At 39.0% G+C, this 23,019-nt stretch overlaps 1 protein-coding gene across 4 annotated transcripts in view; it reads left to right on the top strand.

Moving 5' to 3' along the window:
- Positions 1 to 23,019, top strand: part of BTBD9 (BTB domain containing 9) — a 414,802-nt gene that overhangs the window by 49,444 nt on the left and 342,339 nt on the right. For all 4 annotated transcript variants that reach the window (XM_045498061.1, XM_045498063.1, XM_045498062.1 and 1 more), the window contains 2 exons: positions 2,344 to 2,563; positions 5,594 to 5,713. In XM_045498061.1, the coding sequence (XP_045354017.1) occupies positions 2,344 to 2,563; positions 5,594 to 5,713 (340 nt within the window). The remainder of the gene's footprint in view (positions 1 to 2,343; positions 2,564 to 5,593; positions 5,714 to 23,019) is intronic.

Below are 23,019 nucleotides of genomic sequence, written 5' to 3'. Positions count from 1 at the left end.
TGGTTGGAGGCATCAGGAGGGCAGGGCCCATCTCTGTCTTCCTTTCTGAGGCATTCCAGTGGTACCTGGTACAGATTGAGTCCTCGGTAAGGGTTTTTTGACTGTTTGAATGCTTTACACTTCCCATGATCCTGTAGCGTATCTTATTTGTAGTATGATCTTTACAGTAATCCAGTGAGTGGGTTGGGCACAGCATTATTTGTAGATGAGAAAACCGATCCATAGAGACTGACAGGCCTCACTCAGGGGGAGTGGGGAGTAGAGCCTGAGTCTTAGACTTAGGTTTTCTCACTTTAAATCCAACTTTCTTTTTTTTAAAAAACCGTACCAGGCTCTGTTTTCTTCCCTCTGAGTCTCAGGCGACCCTATAGGGAAGGGTTTGGAGAGAGGGATAAGTGTGTCTTCCCATCAGAAACCCTTACAAGGCAGGTGGCAGGCAGGGCTCCTGGAAGCAGACTACAAGAATGCATATATATGATTACCATGAACTAAGAAAACTCAGGAAATTCTAAACCTGTATCACTTCATCACGAAAAAGGTTGAGGCTGACTAAGTTTTGTTTTGTTTTGTTTTGTTTTTTCTGAGTTGCCTTAGCCTTTTGCAAGTTAACTAAACCTACCCAGTCCCCATTGTCAGCAGCATTTATTGTTATCTTCTGGAGCCACTCCCTTCACCTGGCTTCATTTGAAAAATGTTAAAAAAAATTTTTTTTGTCTTTATTTATTTTTGAGAGAGATAGTGCAAGTGGAGGAGGAACTGAGAGAGAGAGGGAGGCACAGAATCTGAATCAGGCTCCAGGCTCCAAGCTGTCAGTGCAGAGTCCCATGCAGGGCTCGAACTCATGAACCGCAAGATCATGACCTGAGCTGAAGTCAGATGCCCAACTGACTGAGCCCCCTAGCTGCCCCAAAAAATGTTTTTAAAACTCACATTTTGGAAGAAATATGCAGTGATGAATTACCCCTTTCGCTAAGAGTGTAATTAAGCTCACACTTTCCCCTATTCAAATCACATAGCTGAGACGTACTTGTACTGTGAGAATTCAGTATTTGTTTACAGTCTGTGAACTTACTTAGTTCTCTTATTATTGTCTGTTTTTTAGTATATGTTTCATAATAATAATGATCATGTTTTTTCTTAGAGAGCTTACTGTGTGCTTCACAAACATTATCTCATTTAATCCTTGCAACAAATAAAAACATCTGGGTCTAGATATTGCCTTCTTGAGAAACTGAAGTTCTGAGAAAGTAACTTCCCCAGAGTCATTTGCCTCGTTAAAGGTGTAGCCCCTATTTGAACTCTGACCTTGAAGCTCAGGCTCTCAACATCTGCTTTATGCTGCCTCCTGTCTTTCCGCGGAGAGTGTCAGTCAGAATGTCGGCACCTAGAAAACACGCTCTAGCTCTGTGAAGCAGCCTTTGCATAGAGGACTTCAGAGTTCCAGGAACAAATGACACTTAATAAATCTAGTGTTGGAGAGGGGAGGGGGCTTAATTATAACCATAATAATGATTTTGATGACAGACTGAATTTCCGTTTTTTTTTTTTTTTTTAATTTTTTTTTTCAACGTTTATTTATTTTTGGGACAGAGAGAGACAGAGCATGAATGGGGGAGGGGCAGAGAGAGAGGGAGACACAGAATCAGAAACAGGCTCCAGGCTCTGAGCCATCAGCCCAGAGCCTGACGCGGGGCTCGAACTCACGGACCGCGAGATCGTGACCTGGCCGAAGTCGGACGCTTAACCGACTGCGCCACCCAGGCGCCCCTGAATTTCCGTTTTTAAAAATCTCAATTAAAGTAAAAATAGATCTTCTTTTAAACATACTGTTGTTTATTAGCTAGATTAACTGCTTCAGCATGTCTGTGTGTATGGTCCATGTCCAGTATCTCTGCTGTATTGGAACGTGTCTTCTTCTGTTGTCTTATCAGATATCTGAACTCTCTGCTTTGCTTTTATATGTCCAGATGGCGGGTACGGGTCATCTTATATGGCATTTTTGTCCTGTAGATAGTAAATTAAAGCTCCTAATAGAGTGAACTCTGCAGAGCTGGTTTGTTTGCCCTAGTACCTGTTTTTTTTCCTACTATTATCAGCTTCTTCCTTATAGCACTAGTCTTAGGCACTTTGTGGCTATACTGGCGTCATTAAATTTAAATGGTAGGTGGTATCTTAACCCTCGTAGACATTCCATGTCTTCTATCTCTATAGACTTGTTTCTGCCACTTTTAATTAAATGCACATAATAGAATCAACTAGAATGTTAGAATTTGTCTTTTTCCCTACAATATAGAATAATTTACTAAGTAACCATTAACTTTGCTTTCCTATTTTTAATTGTAGTACCAGAAGAAAATATTGCAACTATGAAGTATGGAGCCCAGGTTGTAAAAGGGGAGCTGAAGTCTGCCTTATTAGATGGTGATACTCAAAATTATGATTTGGATCATGGATTTTCTAGGCACCCAATTGATGATGACTGCCGTTCTGGCATTGAGATTAAGCTAGGTCAGCCATCTATTATCAATCACATACGGATACTCCTGTGGGACCGAGATAGCCGGTGAGTGATTAGCATGACTTGGACAGAAAATGACATTATATTTGATTGAATTGGCCTCATTTTGTGGTCATCTCCTTTGGTTTTACAGTTTGATGCTTTATTTCCTTGGGATTGTTTTGCCATTTCTCCTGAAGTTTAGTTCTGGGAGAAGAGTGAAAGGCTATATTCCTTTTAAAAAAAACATTTTTTGCTTTTTTTCTGCTTATAAAAGAAATGAATATGTGTTTATCATGGAAAACATAGAAAATATAGAAAAGCACAAAGAAGAAAATAGAAATTGTTAGTAATCTTGCCAGCCATTAATAATCTTTGCATATATCTAGTATAGATGTAATTATCCAACTTTGTATATATTTAACTAGTTATACGCACACGTACATACACAAAACAGAAACCTGTAAAACCATATAGTTTTATAAAATGAAGATTCGATGTCTAAAGGCTGACTTCACTTTGTAGTTGTGAAAATTCTACTCTTTAGAAATACTTGTCTAAAGGGGCGCCTGGGTGGCTCAGTCGGTTAGGCGTCCGACTTCAGCTCAGGTCACAATCTTGCGGTCCGTGAGTTCGAGCCCTGCGTCGGGCTCTGGGCTGATGGCTCAGAGCCTGAGCCTGCTTCCGATTCTGTGTCTCCCTCTCTCTCTGCCCCTCCCCCATTCATGCTCTGTCTCTCTCTGTCTCAAAAATAAATAAAAACATTAAAAAAAATTTTTTTTAAAAAGAAATACTTGTCTAAAATATTACTTTCAGTGGTTGGTATTTCACCACCTGGGTTACCATTACTTATTTACTTGATTCTTCACTTTTGGACATTATAACCTTTTAAATGCATTTTACCCTGTGAATGAAGAAAATAAGTTCTCTTTTAGTATATGTATAAATAATCATCCTCAAAACAAAGGAAGTTTGTGAAAAAAATTTGATGGGCTCCAGCCTAGGAACCCCCCAGTTTTGTAGTGGCTTCAAGATTCTGCCTTCCTTCTAGCACCTCTGACACTTTCACCCACTGTGGTTTCTAGGGTTCAGCCATGATGCTCAGAAGTACTAGAGCAGTATAGGTGACCAAGAACTGTCTTTCTCATCACTGCCCATCATTAACCTAAACCCTACATACCCAGAAATTGATACAGAGTCTCCTAGGCCCTACTCATGCCACTGAGCCTGGGTATGGAAGACTTGATAGTAATGGTGATGATACCTTGTAAATCTTGCACGTTAATTCATTTCTCTTAGCACCACTGGCCATCACTCTTTTAAGCCATTTGAACCAAAGATGAGGAAGTTTTATGAGGTAGGAGTCAGTGTTTCCCATAGGCATAGGTGTTCAAGGTCCCCAGGTTATCTTCATCTGTTTCTTTTTTATTAAGAATGTTATTTCCTGGGGAATCTGGGTGGCTCAGTCGGTTAGGCCTCCGACTCCAGCTCAGGTCATGATCTCATGGTTCGTGAGTTCAGTCCCCTCATTGGGGTCTCTGCTGTCAGTGTGCAGCCTGCTTTGGATCCTCCGTCCCCCCTCCCTGCCACCCCCCCCCCGCCCCCCCGCTCCACTCGCACTCTCTCTTTCTCTCTCAAAAAAAAAAAGAATGTATTTTCTGATATGTATCTTGTTGGATGTAATATGTTTAGTTGGCAAAATGGAGCTAATTCACATATCATTTCCAAGAGTCTCTGGATTAATAATAACAGTATAACAATAATAATACTTATATAGCACTTTCATTACTTTTATGTGATCAGTACTATTCTCAAAGCTTTGCGTATATTCACTCATTTAATTAATAATGAAATTAGTATAAAGATAATAAAAGAAAAGGTTAGTATGTTTGAAACTGAAAGTAGTTATTATCGTTTCCATGATGTTAAATATTTATGGGCCACTTTGTTTTAGTATGTGCTTTACATTCACAGGGGACTTAACTTTCCCACATAGCAGTTCTTTTCTCACAGAAGTGGTTATCATTCTAAGCAAAGGTGAAAAATGCAGAATCTTAAGCCCAAAAGATTCTGACATGTGTTGTAAAATTATATCCTGCATTCCTGATAACCCAGAGAGGTTCAATAAAAGGTTATAACCAGTTTGAGACCGAGCAATAAAATGAATTGGAATGAGGGGGCAGCAGAAAATGAGAGGATGACACAAAATAAGCTGACCTTTTCTGGTCACAACTGTTGGTTGCAGGCTGGCATTTATGGTCACCTAAATCTTCCGAGATTGTTCCTGTTGATATTACAGTACAAGTAATAACTGCATCTCAAATTTAAATTTGGCTTATGACAGGGGAATATAGATTGGTTCAGCATGGGACCAGCATCTAATGGTCCAGGGTAGCCGACTAGGGGAGGGTGATAGGCTATTTTCATTACTGCTGGATTATTAGCTGCCAAATTCTTTGTTGTATCCCAAAGAAACACACATTATCTCTTCACCCATGTCATTTATTTTTCTTCAGGCTGGATGTGTATGTGGGATTGTGGGAGACTGGGAGGGAGCAGGAGATAAGCTGGCCTTTCCTGGGAACCATTCTGAGTTGGCTTTCCTGAGAGAATAGGGCTGAGCACCCAGACTAGGGAAGGCAGAAGGAGAAGTCATACCTCTTGTCTGTTTTCTGTCCTGTCTCTTGTCATGGCTTTATTAATCTGCTGAGGTAGTAGGAGCAAGGTAGCTGGCTCTGTTTGAAAAGGAGCAAATGTCTTGTGTGCCAGATATGTGCCAAACAGCGTGCTAAACCCCGAATATGTGAAGATGAATATGGTGTGATCCTTGTTCTTAAGCAGCTTGTGGCCTACTAAAGCATACAGACGTGCCCGAGGGATAATCTCGATACATTGTGGTGAACACTACAATACAGGGATCTATGCAGATGTTATTATTTTCTGAATTTGATTGTTATGGAGAATAATATGACCATTAGGCAGAAAATGTAATTAGTGAATACTGTAGTTTTTGTACCCTTTAACGTTTTATTAAAGTATAATGTGGTTTTGTTATTTTAATATGGTTTTTTCTGCCCTTTTCCTTTTGATTCATAGGTCTTACTCATACTTCATTGAAGTGTCAATGGATGAACTTGATTGGATCAGAGTGATTGATCATTCGCAGTATCTGTGTCGTTCTTGGCAGAAATTATATTTTCCAGCCCGTGTCTGCAGGTTAGTTCTCATGGCTAATTAATGATTTTGATGTTTAATTAAGGAGATTTGGACTTTGAGAAATGGACTACATTTTTTTCTGTCTCATGGAAGAAGACTTTTTCAGGATATCAGCTACTAAATGCATCCCAAGTAAAAAACTTAGAGAAAATATGGAAAATTAAGCATCTTAATTCTAGAGTATACTGCGGAACTGTTTATCCACGGTATTTTGTGCCAAACTTCGGCAGAAGACCCATAAGAACAAGAAGGGAGAGCGAACACTGAGAAGTAGAGATGCTTTTTAAGCTCCATGCTATATACTGAAAGCAGAGTGATTGGTAGGGGTTGTGTTCTTCCTGCAAAAGCCATGGGAGATATTTCTGGAGGCTTCCTTGGTAGTCCTCAGAGCCAGGAGGAGATTTTTATATGTTAGTGTGCATGTTCTGAGTAGCTGTGTTCTTTCTCTAGGTTGGTGCTTATCTGTGGAGTTTGACAGAACCAAGTGTTTCTAGTGGTTTGGGCTGGGAGCAGGGGAGGCTGAACTGGTGGGGCTCCAGGCTCACACCCTCCCTTCAACTAGAGCACCTTTGTTCTTATTGTTGTTACATATTGTAATCCCATAGAAGGTTGCTTTTAAAAAATGTTGATGAGCTACTGTTCTAATATTTCATATTCTTCCTTTAGGTTAAGGCCATCTTTTAAACCTTCTGAATTCTGTAAAACCTATACAACTAATGAATTTGGGTGTTGGAAAAGGTGGTGCCCAAAGTTCTGCTGTTTTTTTTCTTTTCTGTTGTAATTTTCCCTTTGGAAATTGCCCTCAGGTATTCCTTATCTTAGAGTCAAAAGATAAAAAGCAGAAAATGATTGGTTCATTTAGTCAGGTGTGGCAAGAAGAGAAGGAAAGGTATTTGGGGGTGTAAACCAGGAGCAATGTGGTTCTGGCCTCTTACCCACTCCCATCCCCACCCTCATCCATGACCCCAGCTGACTGATTTGGAGCAGATGGGGGTGTCCAATAGCACTTACTCTCCAGGTCAGAAGATACCCTTATACTTAATAAACTTAGGACCTAACAGCATCAGGCTGAATTCTTAACCTCCACCGAAGGAAGCTCTCCGCCTTCTGGTACAGTAAAGAATGTTGCCTTTTTTTTTTTTTTTTTTTTTTTTTTTTTATGGGTATGACCGGACACAATATTGTTACCCAGGGATCCTCTTGTGTAAAAATGAAGGAAATCAATTTCATTTCCCCAAAGAGAGACTAAAGTGTTGCAGGTCTGGCAGTTGCTCTTTTATCAGGAGTTTTGAATGGATTAAAAAAAGAAGGACAAGAAATTGAGTGAAGATTTTGTGTCTCAGAGCTGCCTAGGGATACTTTGAGAGTGACAGAGGGGCCCCAACTTGGAGGAGAAGATTGAGTCTGCATTGACTCAGGTTATTATGGTTGTATTGGATTAAATAGTAAGCAACATAGCAACCAAAGCATCTGATGTGGACTGAAGGACTGTATGGGTTGCATTTAATTTGAAACAAGAGGAACTGGACTCCCAGAACAAATCATCATGAATATAATAGTAGCCATGACAGAGGCTGTATGCTTTACCCACTCGGAAATTCCCACCGTGTGGAGGGAGATTTATGCCTTCATTTGCCATCTCTGGCTTTTAGAAAATATGCTTCACCTTATTTACTAATGGGTATTACTTATACTCCCCTTTCCTTATTTAGTCTCTTCTGTGTGGCCTTGCTTTTTATTGATGTAGCTTTTATGTGTTGTAGAGCTTGGCTGTATTCATGATGCTGGTTTTTGTCTTGGTATAGCCAGTTCCCAGCCCTGGTCAAGAAAAACTGAGCAAAGATGGTGTTAGAGATGGTGATAACAAGACAAGGAAAGAATCTTGATATCCATAGTAGTTAAGAAATAAATTTTAAAAGATTTATAACCACTTTTACATATTAATTACTACATTCCTTTATAAACTGCCTTTTGTAATAGACTGGAATTTTGGTAGCCTTTAAAAATGAACCTAAGACTAAGTCTCAGTTGATTATCCAAGGATGTCTTATACTTGGTGTTTCTTATCTTCACACTCATTTATTGACTGTCTAAACAATGTTCTAAATACACATCTTCCAGGAACATTACTGGGTACATATAAATTACTTGGCGTTATTTAGTTAATTTGCACATTTGTACGTCACCTTTGTTTTTCGGTGTCCTTTGAGTATTTGTCTTGCCTCCGATACTAAAATTACAAAGTCTTGGAAGCAAGGAGTATGGATTCTAATCTTTCAGTATTCTTGCATGGTACTCAGACTGTGACCTCGTATGCAGTAGGTACTCTGTAAATGTTAGCACAGGTTTCGTGGGGTCAAGGCCCTGACTGCGTAATGAAGAGAATTGATTCAGCATTAATATGTATATACATTCATTGGCACTTTTTATCCACGTATTTGTTAAAATATATATTAGTGCTTGAAAGGTCTCGGAGTGGTACATGGTTCTGTACTGTTTGCAGAGGTAACTTCCTGTTTTTCATCAGGAAACTGAATTTTGTGGTTAATCCTGAAGGATATGGGTACCAGGTGTTGATGAAAGATTACATCAACTATATGCCCAGAAGAGGAGACTGTGAGTTGGGGAGTGTGAGACTAACTGAATCTCTCTGAGTCTTGGCTGGATTGCACGGAAATCAGTGCTGTGTCATAGAAACCATGGGCTGTGGAGCTAGATAGAGCTCTTCTCACATTCTGGTTTCACTGAATACTGGCATGGTGATCTTCGTTAAGCCGTGCTTCTCCAAGCCCTAGTTTTCTACACCAGTAAAAAAACAGGAATATCACAACACCATTTATGAGGTCTGCTGTGGGGAGTTAGATGACACGGCATATGTACAAACATTGAGTACAGTGCTTGGCCCAAAGGAGAGGCTCGGTCAGTAGTGGTTTTTATTTTTATTGTTTTTATTTTTATTATTTTTATTATTTTTAAATTGCATTTATTTATTTATTTATTTATTTATTTATCTAATTTTTGAGGCTCTCAACTGGTGTTTGACCTTCAGAGAAAGAGATTCGTTCTTGCCATCCTCTTTGGCCATGGGGGCTCTCACTATGAGGAAACTGTTCCTGACCTCAGGAGCCTAGTCTTCTTAACACTTTTCCATATTGCCAGTCCATACATAGCAGTCCAAAACATGCCTTAAATGGTTTTCTTTATCTCATAACCTGTGTATTGGTGTGTTTCTAACGGATTTAATGTATTTTCATTTTGGTAAAACATGTTTTATTGTAACAGAATATATATGGCATAAAATTTGCCATTTATATATATCATGTGGAATGTAGTTCAGTTAGCAGCACTTCACTTCGTCAAGGTAGTAGAGTTTATCTAGTGGCAATAAGGATAATGTCAGGCTTCAAAGTCAGAGTGATTATTCCAACCATAATAGTGAGTGGAGGGAATGATCTGCTCTGTCTTCTGGGCCCTTTTTTAGGAATGTGCTGTAGATTAAGTGGGGACTGTTCTATAGAGCCAAAGTCTAGACTAATAACTCCCCCTGCTCAGCCCCCACCTAGGGATGAAGAAAATTGACTTGTCCACGTTAGTATAATCTTTCAGATGCACTCAGAACCACGTTATGTCTTACCAGCTTCCTCTTTCTCAGGAAAAGGCAATTTCTGCTCTACCCATAAATTCTCCAAACTTTACATTGTCTTGGCTATCTAGTAAGCTCTCTTCAAGCCCTTCCACATCTTTCCTAGATGCTGGAGCCAAGGACTGAACAAAAAACACTAATAAGGAGTGGCAAATATGGAGTGCTTTAAAAAACTTTCTGGCTGTTTCTCAACATGGTGCTAATAATTTGGCAGCCATACAACAGTGCTAAAATAGGAGAGGACTTGAGAATGTGGGTGTGAATGGGTAGAGGTGGATTTTAGAGCCTGCTGGCAGCTAGTAGCTGGAATTACCAAGGTGATCCTGGGGCCATACCTGGGAGTTGAGGGAAAGAATATCAGGCCTGCAAGCACCGTCCCCCAGGTATGCCTGTGAAGAGAGAGAAGAAAAGACTAGAAGGCAGGTGTGTTTTCTGTACGGGCTGGTCAGAGACACGGGAGGAGTCAGGAGGAGCAGTGACTGAAGATGAGGCCAGAAAGAGTATTGAGAAGGGTGTGGCTTGACAGGAATGTGGCACCAGAGGGATGACCTCAGTTAACACAAAACGGGGCTTCTGTCGTCGTCGTCGTCGTCGTCGTCTTCTTCTTCTTCTTCTTCTTCTTCTTCTTCTTTAGAGTTTATTTATTTATTTTGAGAGAGAGAGAGAGCATGCGCACATGCCTGTGAGCAAGGGAAAGTCAGAGAGAGAGGAGGAGAGAGAATTCCAAGCAGGCTCCATGCTCAGTGCAGAGCTCAACTCGGGGCTCAATCCTGTGACTGTGAGATCATGACCTGAGATGAAATCAGGAGTCAGGTGCTCAGCTGAATGAGCCACCCAGGCATCCCCCCTTTTTTTTTTTTTAATTTTATTTTATTTTTTATTTTTTTAATTTAATTTTTTATTTTTTAAAATTTACATCCAAATGGGGCGCCTGGGTGGCTCAGTTGGTTAAGCATCCGACTTCGGCTCAGGTCATGATCTCACGGTCTGTGGGTTCGAGCCCCTTGTCGGGCTCTGTGCTGACAGCTCAGAGCCTGGAGCCTGCTTCAGATTCTGTGTCTCCCTCTTTCTCTGACCCTCCCCCATTCATGCTCTGTCTCAAAAATAAATAAACGTTTAAAAAAAATTTTTTTTAATTTACATCCAAATTAGTTAGCATATAGTGCAACAATGATTTCAGGAGTAGATTCCTTAGTGCCCCTTACCCATTTAGCCCATCCCCTCTCCCACAACCCCTCCAGTAACTCTCAGTTTGTTCTCCATATTTATGAGTCTCTTATGTTTTGTCCCCCTCCCTGTTTTTATATTATTTTTGTTTCCCTTCCCTTATGTTCATCTATTTTGTCTCATAAAGTCCTCATATGAGTGAAGTCATATGATTTTTGTCTTTATCTGACTGACTGATTTCACTTAGCATAATACCCTCCAGTTCCATCCACATAGTTCCAAATGGCCCCTTTTGTTTTTAAGTACAAGAAATGGGAATATCTTGTTCATGACATTTTTATTATGAAATTATAATGTAGGACATATTTTAAATACTGATAAAGCTTGCCCTCTGGTAAAGTTGTACCCAATTTCTACCAATAACACATGAAAGTGCTGTTTCTTTGAGTCCTTACCAATGTAAGCTTGTCAACATTTTGCCATTGTGAGCCTTGATTTATTAAAAAAAAAAAAAAAAAAGCAACAACTTATTTTAATTTAGATTTCTTTTATCATCAATGAGGTAGAATAGTTTTTAATAATGGCCATTGTTCTTTCTCATTTATGAAAAGCGTTTTTGTCTTCTGCATATTTTTCTTCTGACACAATTATCTTTTTCTGTCTTGGGAGAACTTACTCTGATATATTGACATATACACATTGAGATATCTATGTATACACACACACACACACACACACACACACACACACACATATGCCATCCTTTTGCCTGTCATGTACAATTTGTTTTTAGTTTTTAGTGTTTTACTGGTACTTTTTGCCATATAGAGTTTCACTTTTTAAAAAATGAAGTCCAAAAAATACATACATACCTGCATACATACATATGTATATACATTAAGTAGTCTAATCTGTTAATCTTTTTTATGATCCCTCATGGTCTGCTATCATGTTTAGAAAAGGTGTTTCTCATTCTAGCATTAAAGAATATTATATTTTTATAAACTTTTTCTACTATTTGTTATTTTTGTCTTTAGATATTTAAGTCAGCCAGAATATTTTTTGTGTGTATTTTCAGTAGGAATAGTCAGTTGACTAAGACCATTTAATAATTGTTCCTTACCACATGAATGTGAACAGTCATATTTATCATATGCTAAATTCTAGCATATTCTCCACTCTGTTTCACTGATTTCTTTGTCTATTGCTGAAAGTGTTGTAATTATTGTAGTTTCCCTTCCCTCCTTTTGATATTATAAAGTGCCAAATGTGTCCTGGAAAAAAGAAAGGATGTTATAGAGCATCTGCCGGCCTGTCTTCTGGTCTCAGTGGTCACATTAAAGGCCATAAATGATGATAAATATCTCACTAGAATTGTTCTACTTTCACTTACAACAAGAAATTTAGGCATGCTTCACCAGCTGAGAAAATAGATTTTTCTTCATTTATTCATCAGTTCGTTCATTCATTCACTCATTCATCACTTACTCATTCTGCAGTAAGCTCTACTTTGTGCTCTGCACTGTACTTGATACTGAGGCCATAACACCTGCAGAAGACTGCCATGGTTTCTGCTGTCATGGAATTTGGGAGAAACCAACATCAACAAGTGATAATGCATCAAGTCATTTTAAGTGTTGTGAAGATGGGGAGGTGTTGGGGAGGGTATTTTAAAAAGGTGGTCAGAGAAGGCCTGAGCAGGGAGGTGGGTATTCTTTGAGATGAAAGGAGTCATATTTTCTGGTCATTGTTTTAGATAGTTAGCCTTTCTTTGGTGTACATTGACTGTTATTCAGGAGTAACTGCTCTACTGTAGGAGGCCTCATTAGAGGGATACTAAAACTGCACTGTTTTTTCACATAGGACACTTTAATCTCTTTTATTGCTACCATACATTCCAGGTTCCTCCTCATCTCTGCCATCATTAGGTGCAGTATTTTTTTTTTTTTTTTTTTTTACCCATCTTCATTAGATTATGGTACCCACAGAGTGCTATAGATCTATAGGACATAAAACAAATGAGAAAATAAACATTGCTATTTATGGAAGCATTCTTTCCCAACCATGTTAACATTATACAAAAGCTGCATGTCTTCTTTCTTTTCTCTCTTGTTTTCCCCTGCTTCTGTAACTGGGCACTGATACATTCCTTTACTTTTCGAGGAAGGCACTTACTCATTGGTTCACCGGGATGCTTTAGAATTGTAGCTAGAATTATGCTGAGGCTTTATTTCTTTATGTGATTGGCATCTTCAGAATTCAAGCAATGCCTTATCCAGATGTAGGGAAGAAAGGAATAGTTTCACTTTTAAAAAAGGAAACATTTTAGTGCATACTTAGTGTGAATTGTACCTACAACTTTGACGTCATAATTGAACTAGTATAGAGCAAACCTGCACGCAGGAACATTTTCTTCTGAGAATGCAAAGCAAAGTGCAGCCACATGGTGTCACTAAATCATAACAATTTTACTTGAGGCCAAAGAGGTTGAAATTGCTTTTTTGTTTTTTGTTTTTTAAATAAAACCATATTTATAGATAGATTGTTCTGAAGTCTGTGACTTATGAAATAAATATGTGAAATATTTGTGAAATAACATGTGAAACTATTTGTACTATTTAAGTCTTTCAACTCACATGAAACATTATTTGTGAAGTCTGTAGATAGCAGCCAGCTCTTGACCCATCATCTGCAAAGTATAGCAGCTATGTGGGCTTCTGTAGTACATTTATCAGTTTCATACAAATAAAGTGGGTTTTTTTTTTAATCTTCCTTTGGAATTTTGAAAGAAATAAAAGAGTAACTCAAAGGAGATAGATCCATTAAGTTAGGATAGATAGTTATAAGGAATCGGGGAGCAAAAGAAAGGAGGATGAAGAAAAGAGAGACAGGATTACAGGACCTCGGGAGAGACAGGAAGGGACAGTCTAACAGTGAAGGAGCATGTTCTGTGGGCCAGCCACGTCATTACCTTGTGTATCCTCACGGTAGCTCTACGAGAGAAAATACCGCTAACTACCTAATTTTACAAACGAGGAAACTGAGCCTTAGGGAAGCTAAATTTGCAGGTCCCATCTGACTGTAGTTAACATCAGGGCCCTACATTGCCTTTGTAGGATATGAGGTAAAGAAATAGCTCTGGTCTAGCGCAGGAGGAGACATGAAGCCCCGAAGAAGCTCTTGCTGCCTCTGGGCCAGCAGCAGTTTCCAGGAATGCTGAAAGACAGGGCCCGGTGTGGCCGCATTCTGTTCTGCTCATGGGGGTCATAGCCACCCAGACTACAAGGCCACTGACGATGTGGATGAGGATGAGGATGATGACGAACAGTTGGGGAAGTTTTCTCTTTTAAAATGTGCCAAAGGGAGTGTAGCAATCCTTTATTGTCAGTTTGTCAATAGAGCTTTGAATTCCCTGGCCCCTTAGTTCCCAATAAAATCATTGTAGCCTTTATTATTACAGTAGGGAGCCTGATGTTCTTAACTCCTGATTTGCTTTGCGTCCAGTGTATTTAGAAACATACTTTATATATTATGGATTCTCTCTTGAATTACTTTTTTTTTTTAAGTTTAGAAATTTTCTATTTATTATTTTCACTTACAGTCCTCTTATTAGGCCAAAAGAAAAAAAAAAAACCACTGTGTTTTGTCAGTAAGACCTTGGAGACATGACTGTTTGTGCTTAAGTTATTAAATCACATCCAGGCTTTTTTTGCTTGTTTTGTTTAAAGAGTAATAACACGTTGAACTGTTGTGTGTTCAGTAGAGGAATTGGAATATGAGAAAACAGAACAGGGTTGTCCTTTTCTTTTGCATTTTATTTTATAATTTTAGAATATAAATTACTGCCTTTTAATAAGCCTATTGCATAAGATGATGTTAATAATACTAATGACCTGTTGTTATTGTCACAAACAGCCGTTGTCTGTTTTTCATTCTGGAAGGGCAGGAACTATATTTGGTGGCACTAATAGTTGCTCCCCAAGCAGTTAGGTCCAGGATTAAGTTCAGATAGTACCTCTCTGGTTGAGCATCAAAAATCTTTTTCCTCATGCTTTCACTCTCCTCAGCACTGCTCTGTTACTTACAGGATTTATTCGTGTAGACATTCATCTAACAAACATTTACTGAATACCTGCTGTATTGCAGGCACTTAGTCTAGGTGTCAGGCATAAATGGATGAACTAGACACAGTTTTTGCTCTCCTTCAAGGACTGACAAAGTAAAATACGATAGGTGCAATGATAAAGGAATATATAGGGTATGCAAGAGCATCATTATAGGGGTTCCTACTGAAGACAGGATTTGAACTGAGTCATAAAGGACCAAGGGATTGAGCCAGCAGACAAATGGAGAAAGGATGTTCTGTGTATGCAGGACACTTGCCGAAGGCAGAGTCTGCATTGGACTTGGCCAAACCTGAACCCTCTTCTCAAGACTCTTCATCATTTGGTCCTTCTGCTTCTTTAGCTTCATCCTTGGTTCTTATTAAAAATGCCTTATTTTGTCTCATCAGTCAAAATCATCTGTTTACCCTCTATCTTCCCATACCTCCCTAAGCTCAGAGACATGTACTTGAATGACAATCCTTCTCTCTTTATGTGACCTTGCATAACTGTTTCAGGTATCTGGGACTTGGTTTTATTTAAAGTTTCTTTCTTTCTTTCTTTCTTTTTTTAAATGTCTTTGTCTTTCAATGAGATTAGAAGACTCCCTGGGGAGAACTGTAAATTAGGTTAATTTTCACAAATACTATTCAGAAAAGAGTAAAAATTCCCAAGAAGCAGAGAAAAAGTTCCTGTTTTGGATCCAGGATTTGAGTCAGTGTGTCTTTTGCTTAGAAAGAGAATACATTTTCGTAAGTATTTCGTTGTTGAGTATGTGCTGCATGTAAGGAAATGGACATTAGGAAATCAGCTTTCCTGTTTGAGATCTTCTTTTGGAATCTGTTTTGGTACTGCAGTGTTCCCAACACTTATTTATGGAACTTAGGAAATCCTGAACTGGGAGGCCAGGTACTGTGCGACTTGGCATGGGATTATGGGTCTATCAAGTAGAACGCAAGGAGGGAATAGAATACAAAGCCATCTGGGACTCTGGGCTTCTTAATATGAGCGAGGAGCCTCCAGCATAGGTGAGCTGTGGGACGGGAATAGGAAACCAGGAATTAATGGAAATGGTGGGAAAGAGTTTCCAGGACCTCCAGCACAGCTTCCAGAATGAATAAGAGCATGGTATCAATGGAGTAAAGCTTCACTGACTTTGCTTTTTGAAAGATCAAGAAGAGGGAAGGACATCTAGATCTCAGATCTTGGAGATCAGAAAAAAAACTTAAACACAGATTTATTTGTGATTATATAACCATTTTTACTCTTGTTTACTTTGGAAATGGTAACATAAAGAAGATATTGGTCAAGTAGTTAATAATAGTCTCAGTGGGGAGTTAGACCTGTGCATATCAACACATCACCCCACACGGCCTGGCAGTGGTTGCTCTGACCTTTTAACATGTATAGCTTAAATCACCCAATTCAGCCATTAATTACATAATATATGTTGTGTGCCTCTCTAATTATTTTGTATTGTAGTTCCTGGACCTCACTGTATATTCCTTTGGTAGTAGTTGCTCATCAGATATCTTGTTGAATCTCTTTAGCCTTCTAACAGTCCTGAAGGAAGTTGCCTGAATAATAATCTGTTTTTCTGGAAAAATCCTTTTAACATTGCTGTTTTTTCCTCAATGTTAGAGATACTAGGAAACTAGTTTTTGTAATATTTCTTTCCACAGAAAATATGCTCAAAGAGGACTCTATGTACAAGCCCCATGGTTAATAAAACCATCAGAGCTTTCTCAGTGATCTTTATAAATGGCACAAGTTCCCTAGACCAGGGTGCTTTCTGTGGATACAAGGTTGGCTCAGGGGAGAGTGGACCAGAAGTGAAACCAGATTGCTTGTCTGCTGCCAGAAATTCTGGGCAGAGTGCCAAACTTGGTTCATCTTCTAAAAATTCATCTCCCAATATGAAAATAGAGGGCTCGAACCCTGCAAAGAATGGTGGTCGCATGTACCCTTGGACTCCCTTCAGCCCAAAGCACATTATCGATGATGTGAGGAAAGGTGGGGGAACTGATTGGTGTGGACTGGCGGCTTTGACCCCATTTAAGAGCTGTAATATTTTCCTGAACAGTCTTACTTCATTATGTTTCAAATTATAATTTCATAAGTTAATAATTGTTCTTCCAAATAATGTGGGTCATATATACACATGAATATGTTCTGCCTGATAGGAAGCTGTAGGTTTAATTTCTAATAGTCATAGAAATTCTGTGCACATTAGGAAGCTATTAGGATGTAACAGCTGTTTTAGTTCTTTTCACCCTGCAAAAGAAATGTGATGCAGACTAAAATGATCAGTAATTATGTATTTTGAAAGCTAAACCTCCAGTTATAGAAAGAGCTAATTTACACATTAGATACTGATAAAACTACAGTATGCTATGAGTTTCAAAGTTAGTGTTATCTCTTGCCTAAGTCTATGAAAGAGAGGCTGTGCCAAAAGACATTTTTCCCTCTCTGAAATCCTCTTTTGCATTGCCTATTGTAATTTTGAAGTTGCAAATCAACAGTAATGAAGAACTGCTTGATATTTTTGTAAAGAAAAAAATTAGAAGGAATGTTAGAGGGAGTGGGATTTAGAAGGATTTTATTTTATTTCTGTTGATCAGTGCCTACCATCTGCCTTCCATTTAATGTTGGAGAAGCATGCATGCGTTTCTCAGTTCTGAACAGATGATGTGCATGGTTTGTTGAGATATATGTGTATTCTGGATGTGTGTGTGTGTATATATACCTACAGTGCTTAAAATCACACTTGAAGTGTAAAACAGATAATGAGTCTCCATTTTGGGCTAATTTGCATATTCGGCTCTTGTACACAAAACAAAAGACTACAATGACACTGATTTTCTTTTCTACTTTAGAATCGGCACTAACCAGCTGTCAACAAATATTTTGATTAAACACTTTCCTTTATTGGGGAACTTTGGGGCACATTCTTTGTATAAACATATTGTTTTCTTTGATTTCAAGGGACATATTTTCAATATGATTCATGGATGCATCACACCGGTAAGCTGTCATGCACAAAAATATATTTCTCTCTGTAAACTTCCTTTTTACTGTTGATTTCTCTAGGGCAAAAATATGGCTCAGAACAGAATATTCCAACTCAGGATACTTGCCTGAAATAAAGGTGGCAAATAAATGTATAAGCCTGCTTTAAGTAAACTGAAAATTTTAAAGTACAGTTCGTTAAGCTGGACTTTTCCAAGAGATTTTTAAAGAAGATTTAACAGTTCCTCTCATACATTCAAAATGTAATTTGAGGATAGAAATTTTGTTAACATTTTGACAAATACTCATTGAGTCTTTCTTCTGTGTATCACGGTACGTAAACGTGTAATTTATAAAAATGGTATTATGGCGCATATACTATTTTGAAACCTTGCACGTATATATTTATATTCATTATTTTTTTTTGCTTTATTCTTTTTGAAAGCACAGTATTTATTTATTTATTTATTTATTTATTTATTTTTTCAATATATGAAGTTTATTGTCAAATTGGTTTCCACACAACACCCAGTGCTCATCCCAAAAGGTGCCCTCCTCAATACCCATCACTCACCCACCCCTCCCTCCCACCCCCCATCAACCCTCAGTTTGTTCTCAGTTTTTAAGAGTCTCTTATGCTTTGGCTCTCTCCCACTCTAACCTCCTTTTTTTTTTTTTTTTTTTTCCCTTCCCCTCCCCCATGGGTTTCTGTTAAGCTTCTCAGGATCCACATAAGAGTGAAACCATATGGTATCTGTCTTTCTCTGTATGGCTTATTTCACTTAGCATAACACTCTCCAGTTCCATCCACGTTGCTACAAAGGGCCATAGTGCATTCTTTCTCATTGCCATGTAGTACTCCATTGTGTATATAAACCACAATTTCTTTATCCATTCGTCAGTTGATGGACATTTAGGCTCTTTCCATAATTTGGCTATTGTTGAGTGTGAAAGCACAGTATTCTGAATGTACTGTTGTTTACCTAACAGTCTCCTACTGAGGGACTTAGAATGCTTTCAGTTTTACTGTTATAGAACACTCTAGTCTGTATACTTATCTGATTATCTCTTCACATTGGCAGAGTCAAAGGATATGATCATCTTAAAATGCAAGACCTATTGGTAAATGCCACCCAAAAACATTATACCAGTTTGTTCCTACCAGGAGCATATGACAGTACCAGTTTCTCCACAGCCTTATCAACAATGGGCATTATCATTGTTTTTAATCTTTTGTCAAACCGATAAGCAAACTGCGGGCTCTCATTTGTTTTAGTGTGCAGATTTTTGATTATTTGTAAAGTTAAACAGTTGTGCATCTGTTTGTTGATAAGCATCCATATTTTCATCGAAAAGACGAAATTTAAGTTGGCCTGGAAAAATGAGTTGAGTTTTGACTAGGTAATTTTAGAGGGCTTTTTCTTGAGGTCATCTAGGAAAGTGGTTCTCCACTGGGGGTGATTTTGCACCCCCCAGGGGACATTTGGCAATGTCCAGAGACATTTTTGGCAGCCACACATGAGGGGCAGGGTGCTACTGGCATCTCGTGGGCCTGTACAGTATATAGGACAGCCGCCTGTGACAAAGAATTATTCCACCCAAAATGTCAGCAGTGCCGAGGTTGCGAAACCCTCATTTAGAAGTTTGCAGTAATTCCATATGTGAAGGGGGCTTGAATTAGGATGTCTTTGGTTAACACAGAGAAAGAGAACAGGTGTGAACGAAAAACGAAAAACCATTCAAACTCAAAGACTGGTTGAATATGGGATAAGAATAATAAAAAGTTGAGCCAAAGAGAGCTTCAAAGCTTGGAACCTAGGTGGCCAGGAGGTGGGATGACATTGGTGTACAGAAGTTGTGGGGAAGCCAGCTTGAGCTAGTTGCAGAATTAGTACTTAGGAAACAAATGGTGACACTGTGCGAGTTCATCTGCTTTGCTTTGGTATAGCAAGATTTTTATTTTACACGTGGTGGCAGGATTATGTTGGATTTTGAATTACAAAATCTCTAGTACCAAATATTTGATCTCAAACAGTTTCCTCTTTCTGAAATGTTCTTTCATCTCTAACTACTGAAATCTGGTCCGTTCATGTAGGGGGTTGAAATGCCATTTCCTCCAAGAAATCTTCCTTAATCTCCCCAAATGAAATTAAGTATGCTTTCCTCGTTTATTCAGTAAATGCTTACCAAGTGCCTGCTACATGACAGGTACCGTGCTAGGTAGTAGAGCTCCAGTGGAGAGCCTTAAACATACATCTCCTGCCCTTGTAGAGTTTACAGCTTAGCAGGAGAGTCAGATATTAGAACAAGATAATTACAAGTAAAGGAAGTATGATAAAGGCAAAGAAGGAAGACGCAAGTGAGCACTGGGAGTATAACAGAAGAACACAGTTTCAGCCGGATGAGTCAGGGGAGGTCTTTTAGAGAAGTGCTATTTAAGTAGAGACCTACGTGATGATTAGCAGTTAAGCAGGCAAAGCAAAAGGGAAAAGCGTTTGGAGCAGAGACAGGAAAGCTTTGAGGGAGAAGAGAAGTTGACCTGTTTCTAAGGACATGAAAATAAGTCATTGTGGCTGGAGAGTGGTGACATGGTAGAGAGGCAGAGGTAGGTAGTGGCCAGGTTGTTCAGGACTGGCAGCGCCACATTAAAGAGCCTGAGGGCTAGCAAATATACAGTCCTGGGGGAAGGTATAAAGCAAAGGTGTGACATGATCTGACTTAAGTTTTTTGAAGACCTATGTCCTTCTTGGGGAGTAGGTTCAGGTGGGTGGGAGACCAGTTGGGAGGCCTCTGCTACAGTTTAGTAGGAGAAGTAGGGCAGTTGCTTATATAAGAATGGTGGCAGGGAAGTTAGGGAGAAATGGAAGGATTTGAGATGTGTTCTTCAGCTTGTGAGAATTCCAAGAAGTGTTGTTCCATGTACAGGCTAGGAGCTGAAAAAGGAGTTGGAAATAAGAAATTTAAGAGCTGTTGTCTTAGAGCATGATATCTGAAGCCACGAGAGTTGATAACATTCAGAAGAGAATGCAATAGAGCCTAGAGGGAGAGAAGAGGACCTAGAACTGAGTCTGAGTGCTCCAGAACTTGATCAAGTAGGAAGAGGAGAAGCCAACCAAGGAAACGAGGAAGGAGCAGCCAACAGAAGGACAAGCAGGCAAGTGTGGCTTCAGGAAGGAGGGGCAGGCCAAGATGTCAGATGTCATTGCGAGATCAAGTAGATGAGGAATGAGAAGTATCCCTTGGCCCTGGCAACATGGCGTGCACTGCCCCACTTAGCAGCAGCTGGCATGGTAGGGGTGGAAGCCAGGGTAGAATGGTTAAAGAAATAAATTTATAATGTGTCATGAAATTTACAGTGCACATACTCCTTGGGGCAGCAGTTCTCCTCCTAGTAAAATTCATTCAAAGAAACTTGTGTGTGTGTAAGGATGCTTATTGCATCCTGGAAACTACCAAAATGCCTGTCAAGAAGGAAATTCATTTCAATTAAAAACAGTTAATTGTATCTATATGAGTTGACCTAGAAGGATTTCCATAAAAATTGTTAGATGAAAAACAACATGATGCAGATAGTGTGTTAATTATACTTCTTTTATCAACAAGCAAACTACCTTACATATGTATATAAATGTCTGTGTGGATTTATATGAGCATAGAGAATGGTATGGATGGACAGATACACATCAAACTTCAATATTGATTACTTAAGGAAAATGAAGATGGGGTAGGGAAAGTAAAAAGATAATATTTGATTTTTATTTATTTTTTGTTATACTTGATATAACTTTTTTTTTTTTTTTTAGTTACAGTTGAACTTTAAAAAAGGAAAAAGCTCTGGGAGGTAAGCAAACGGAGAAAGAAAGAATGGATAACTCTTTTGGGAAACTTTGCTCTGAAGGTGAATAAAGATACAGGTTGGAAGGTAGAAGTGGATATGCCGTAAGGATAGAGGTACAAAAGCATGTTTAAATGCTGATTAAAAGGATCAAAGAGAGAGAGATTGAAGAGGAAGAGAGAAAGATAGTCAAAGGAATGAGAAGCACCTTCATTTTGTATAACAGGAGGAAGGGAAGAGAAAGAACAAACCCAGTTCCAGCCTGTGTCAATGTGATGGCTTCTGTTTCATATGGGGCATATGGAATAAACATCAGCTGTGGGTGAAAGGGAAATTGCGGGTTTGAGTAGAGAAAGATCAGAAATTTGTAGTTGTTGCAGACAGTGGGAGGGTCTGTTTGAGTCTATTTGACTGTTTATTTGAGCCTGGTAAGCATGATCTGCCAGTGGTAGATTCCATCTGCCTTGTATGGTTGTCTTTGGTGAAATCAGTTTCTCAGGTTAATGTTCAGAAAAAATGGGTGGTTGAGGCATGGGTAAGAGTTTAACTAGTCCAGTGCAATAGATGGTGGTGGGGCAAGAAAGGAGAGAGTATTTGCAGAGACTCAGAAAAGTCTAGAGGGGCACCAGGGTGGCTCAGTCGGTTAGGTGTCTGGCTCTTGATTCTTGCTCAGGTCATGATCTCCCGTTTCGTGGGATTGAACTCCGCATCGGGCTGTGCACAGACAGCACTGAGGCTGCTTGGGATTCTCTCTCTCCCTCTCTTTCTGCTCCTCGCCTGCACATACACACAGTGCTTTTTGCCATTTCCTGTGTTGTACCTAGAAGGGCAGTGCAGTGTTTGCAAACTTTTCAATTGCTTGGTAAATTGAAAGATTATTTTGAACATTGTCATTGAACAGTACTCATTATTTGACCATTATCCCATTGGTTTTATCAGTTTCTTATTTATGTTTTCATCTTCGAGAAGACATGACCAATAGATATGACATCTTTGGAACAGACCTCAGGAATGTGTTTTATTGCTGTCATAAGGTGTTTTAAAATATACCTTATGGAATGTGGGTCTGAAGGACTCTGACTCACATACTGATCTCTGGAGGTTTGGAGTTTGTTCTTTTAAAATACAAATTGTTGATACCTTATTTTAAAAATGACATTATCTGTAGAGTGTTGGTAATAAAGATGGAAGTCTTCTGAATACTAGGTGCTTTTACATAAGTTACTTTTTTCAGTTCTTAAAATAATTAAAAAAATTTTTTTTAACATTTATTTATTATTGAAAGACAGAGAGAGAGCGTGAGCAGGGGAGGGGCAGAGAGAGAGGGAGACACAGAATCTGAATCAGGCTCCAGGCTCTGAGCTGTCAGCCCAGAGCCTGACGCGGGGCTTGAACTCACCGCGAGATCATGACCTGAGCCGAAGTCGGATGCTTAACCCACTGAGCCACTCAGGCGCCCCTTAAAATAATTTTTTAAAGATGGGTTTGATTATTCTCATTTTACAGACCCTCTGAAAGGTTAAGTACTTTGCCCAAGATCTCAAAATCA

This window comes from Leopardus geoffroyi, chromosome B2 (assembly GCF_018350155.1).
Source record: "Leopardus geoffroyi isolate Oge1 chromosome B2, O.geoffroyi_Oge1_pat1.0, whole genome shotgun sequence".
Lineage (NCBI taxonomy): Eukaryota > Metazoa > Chordata > Mammalia > Carnivora > Felidae > Leopardus > Leopardus geoffroyi.
The sequence above is the reverse complement of the archived record's forward strand: the minus strand, read 5'-3'. Positions and strand labels throughout refer to the sequence as shown.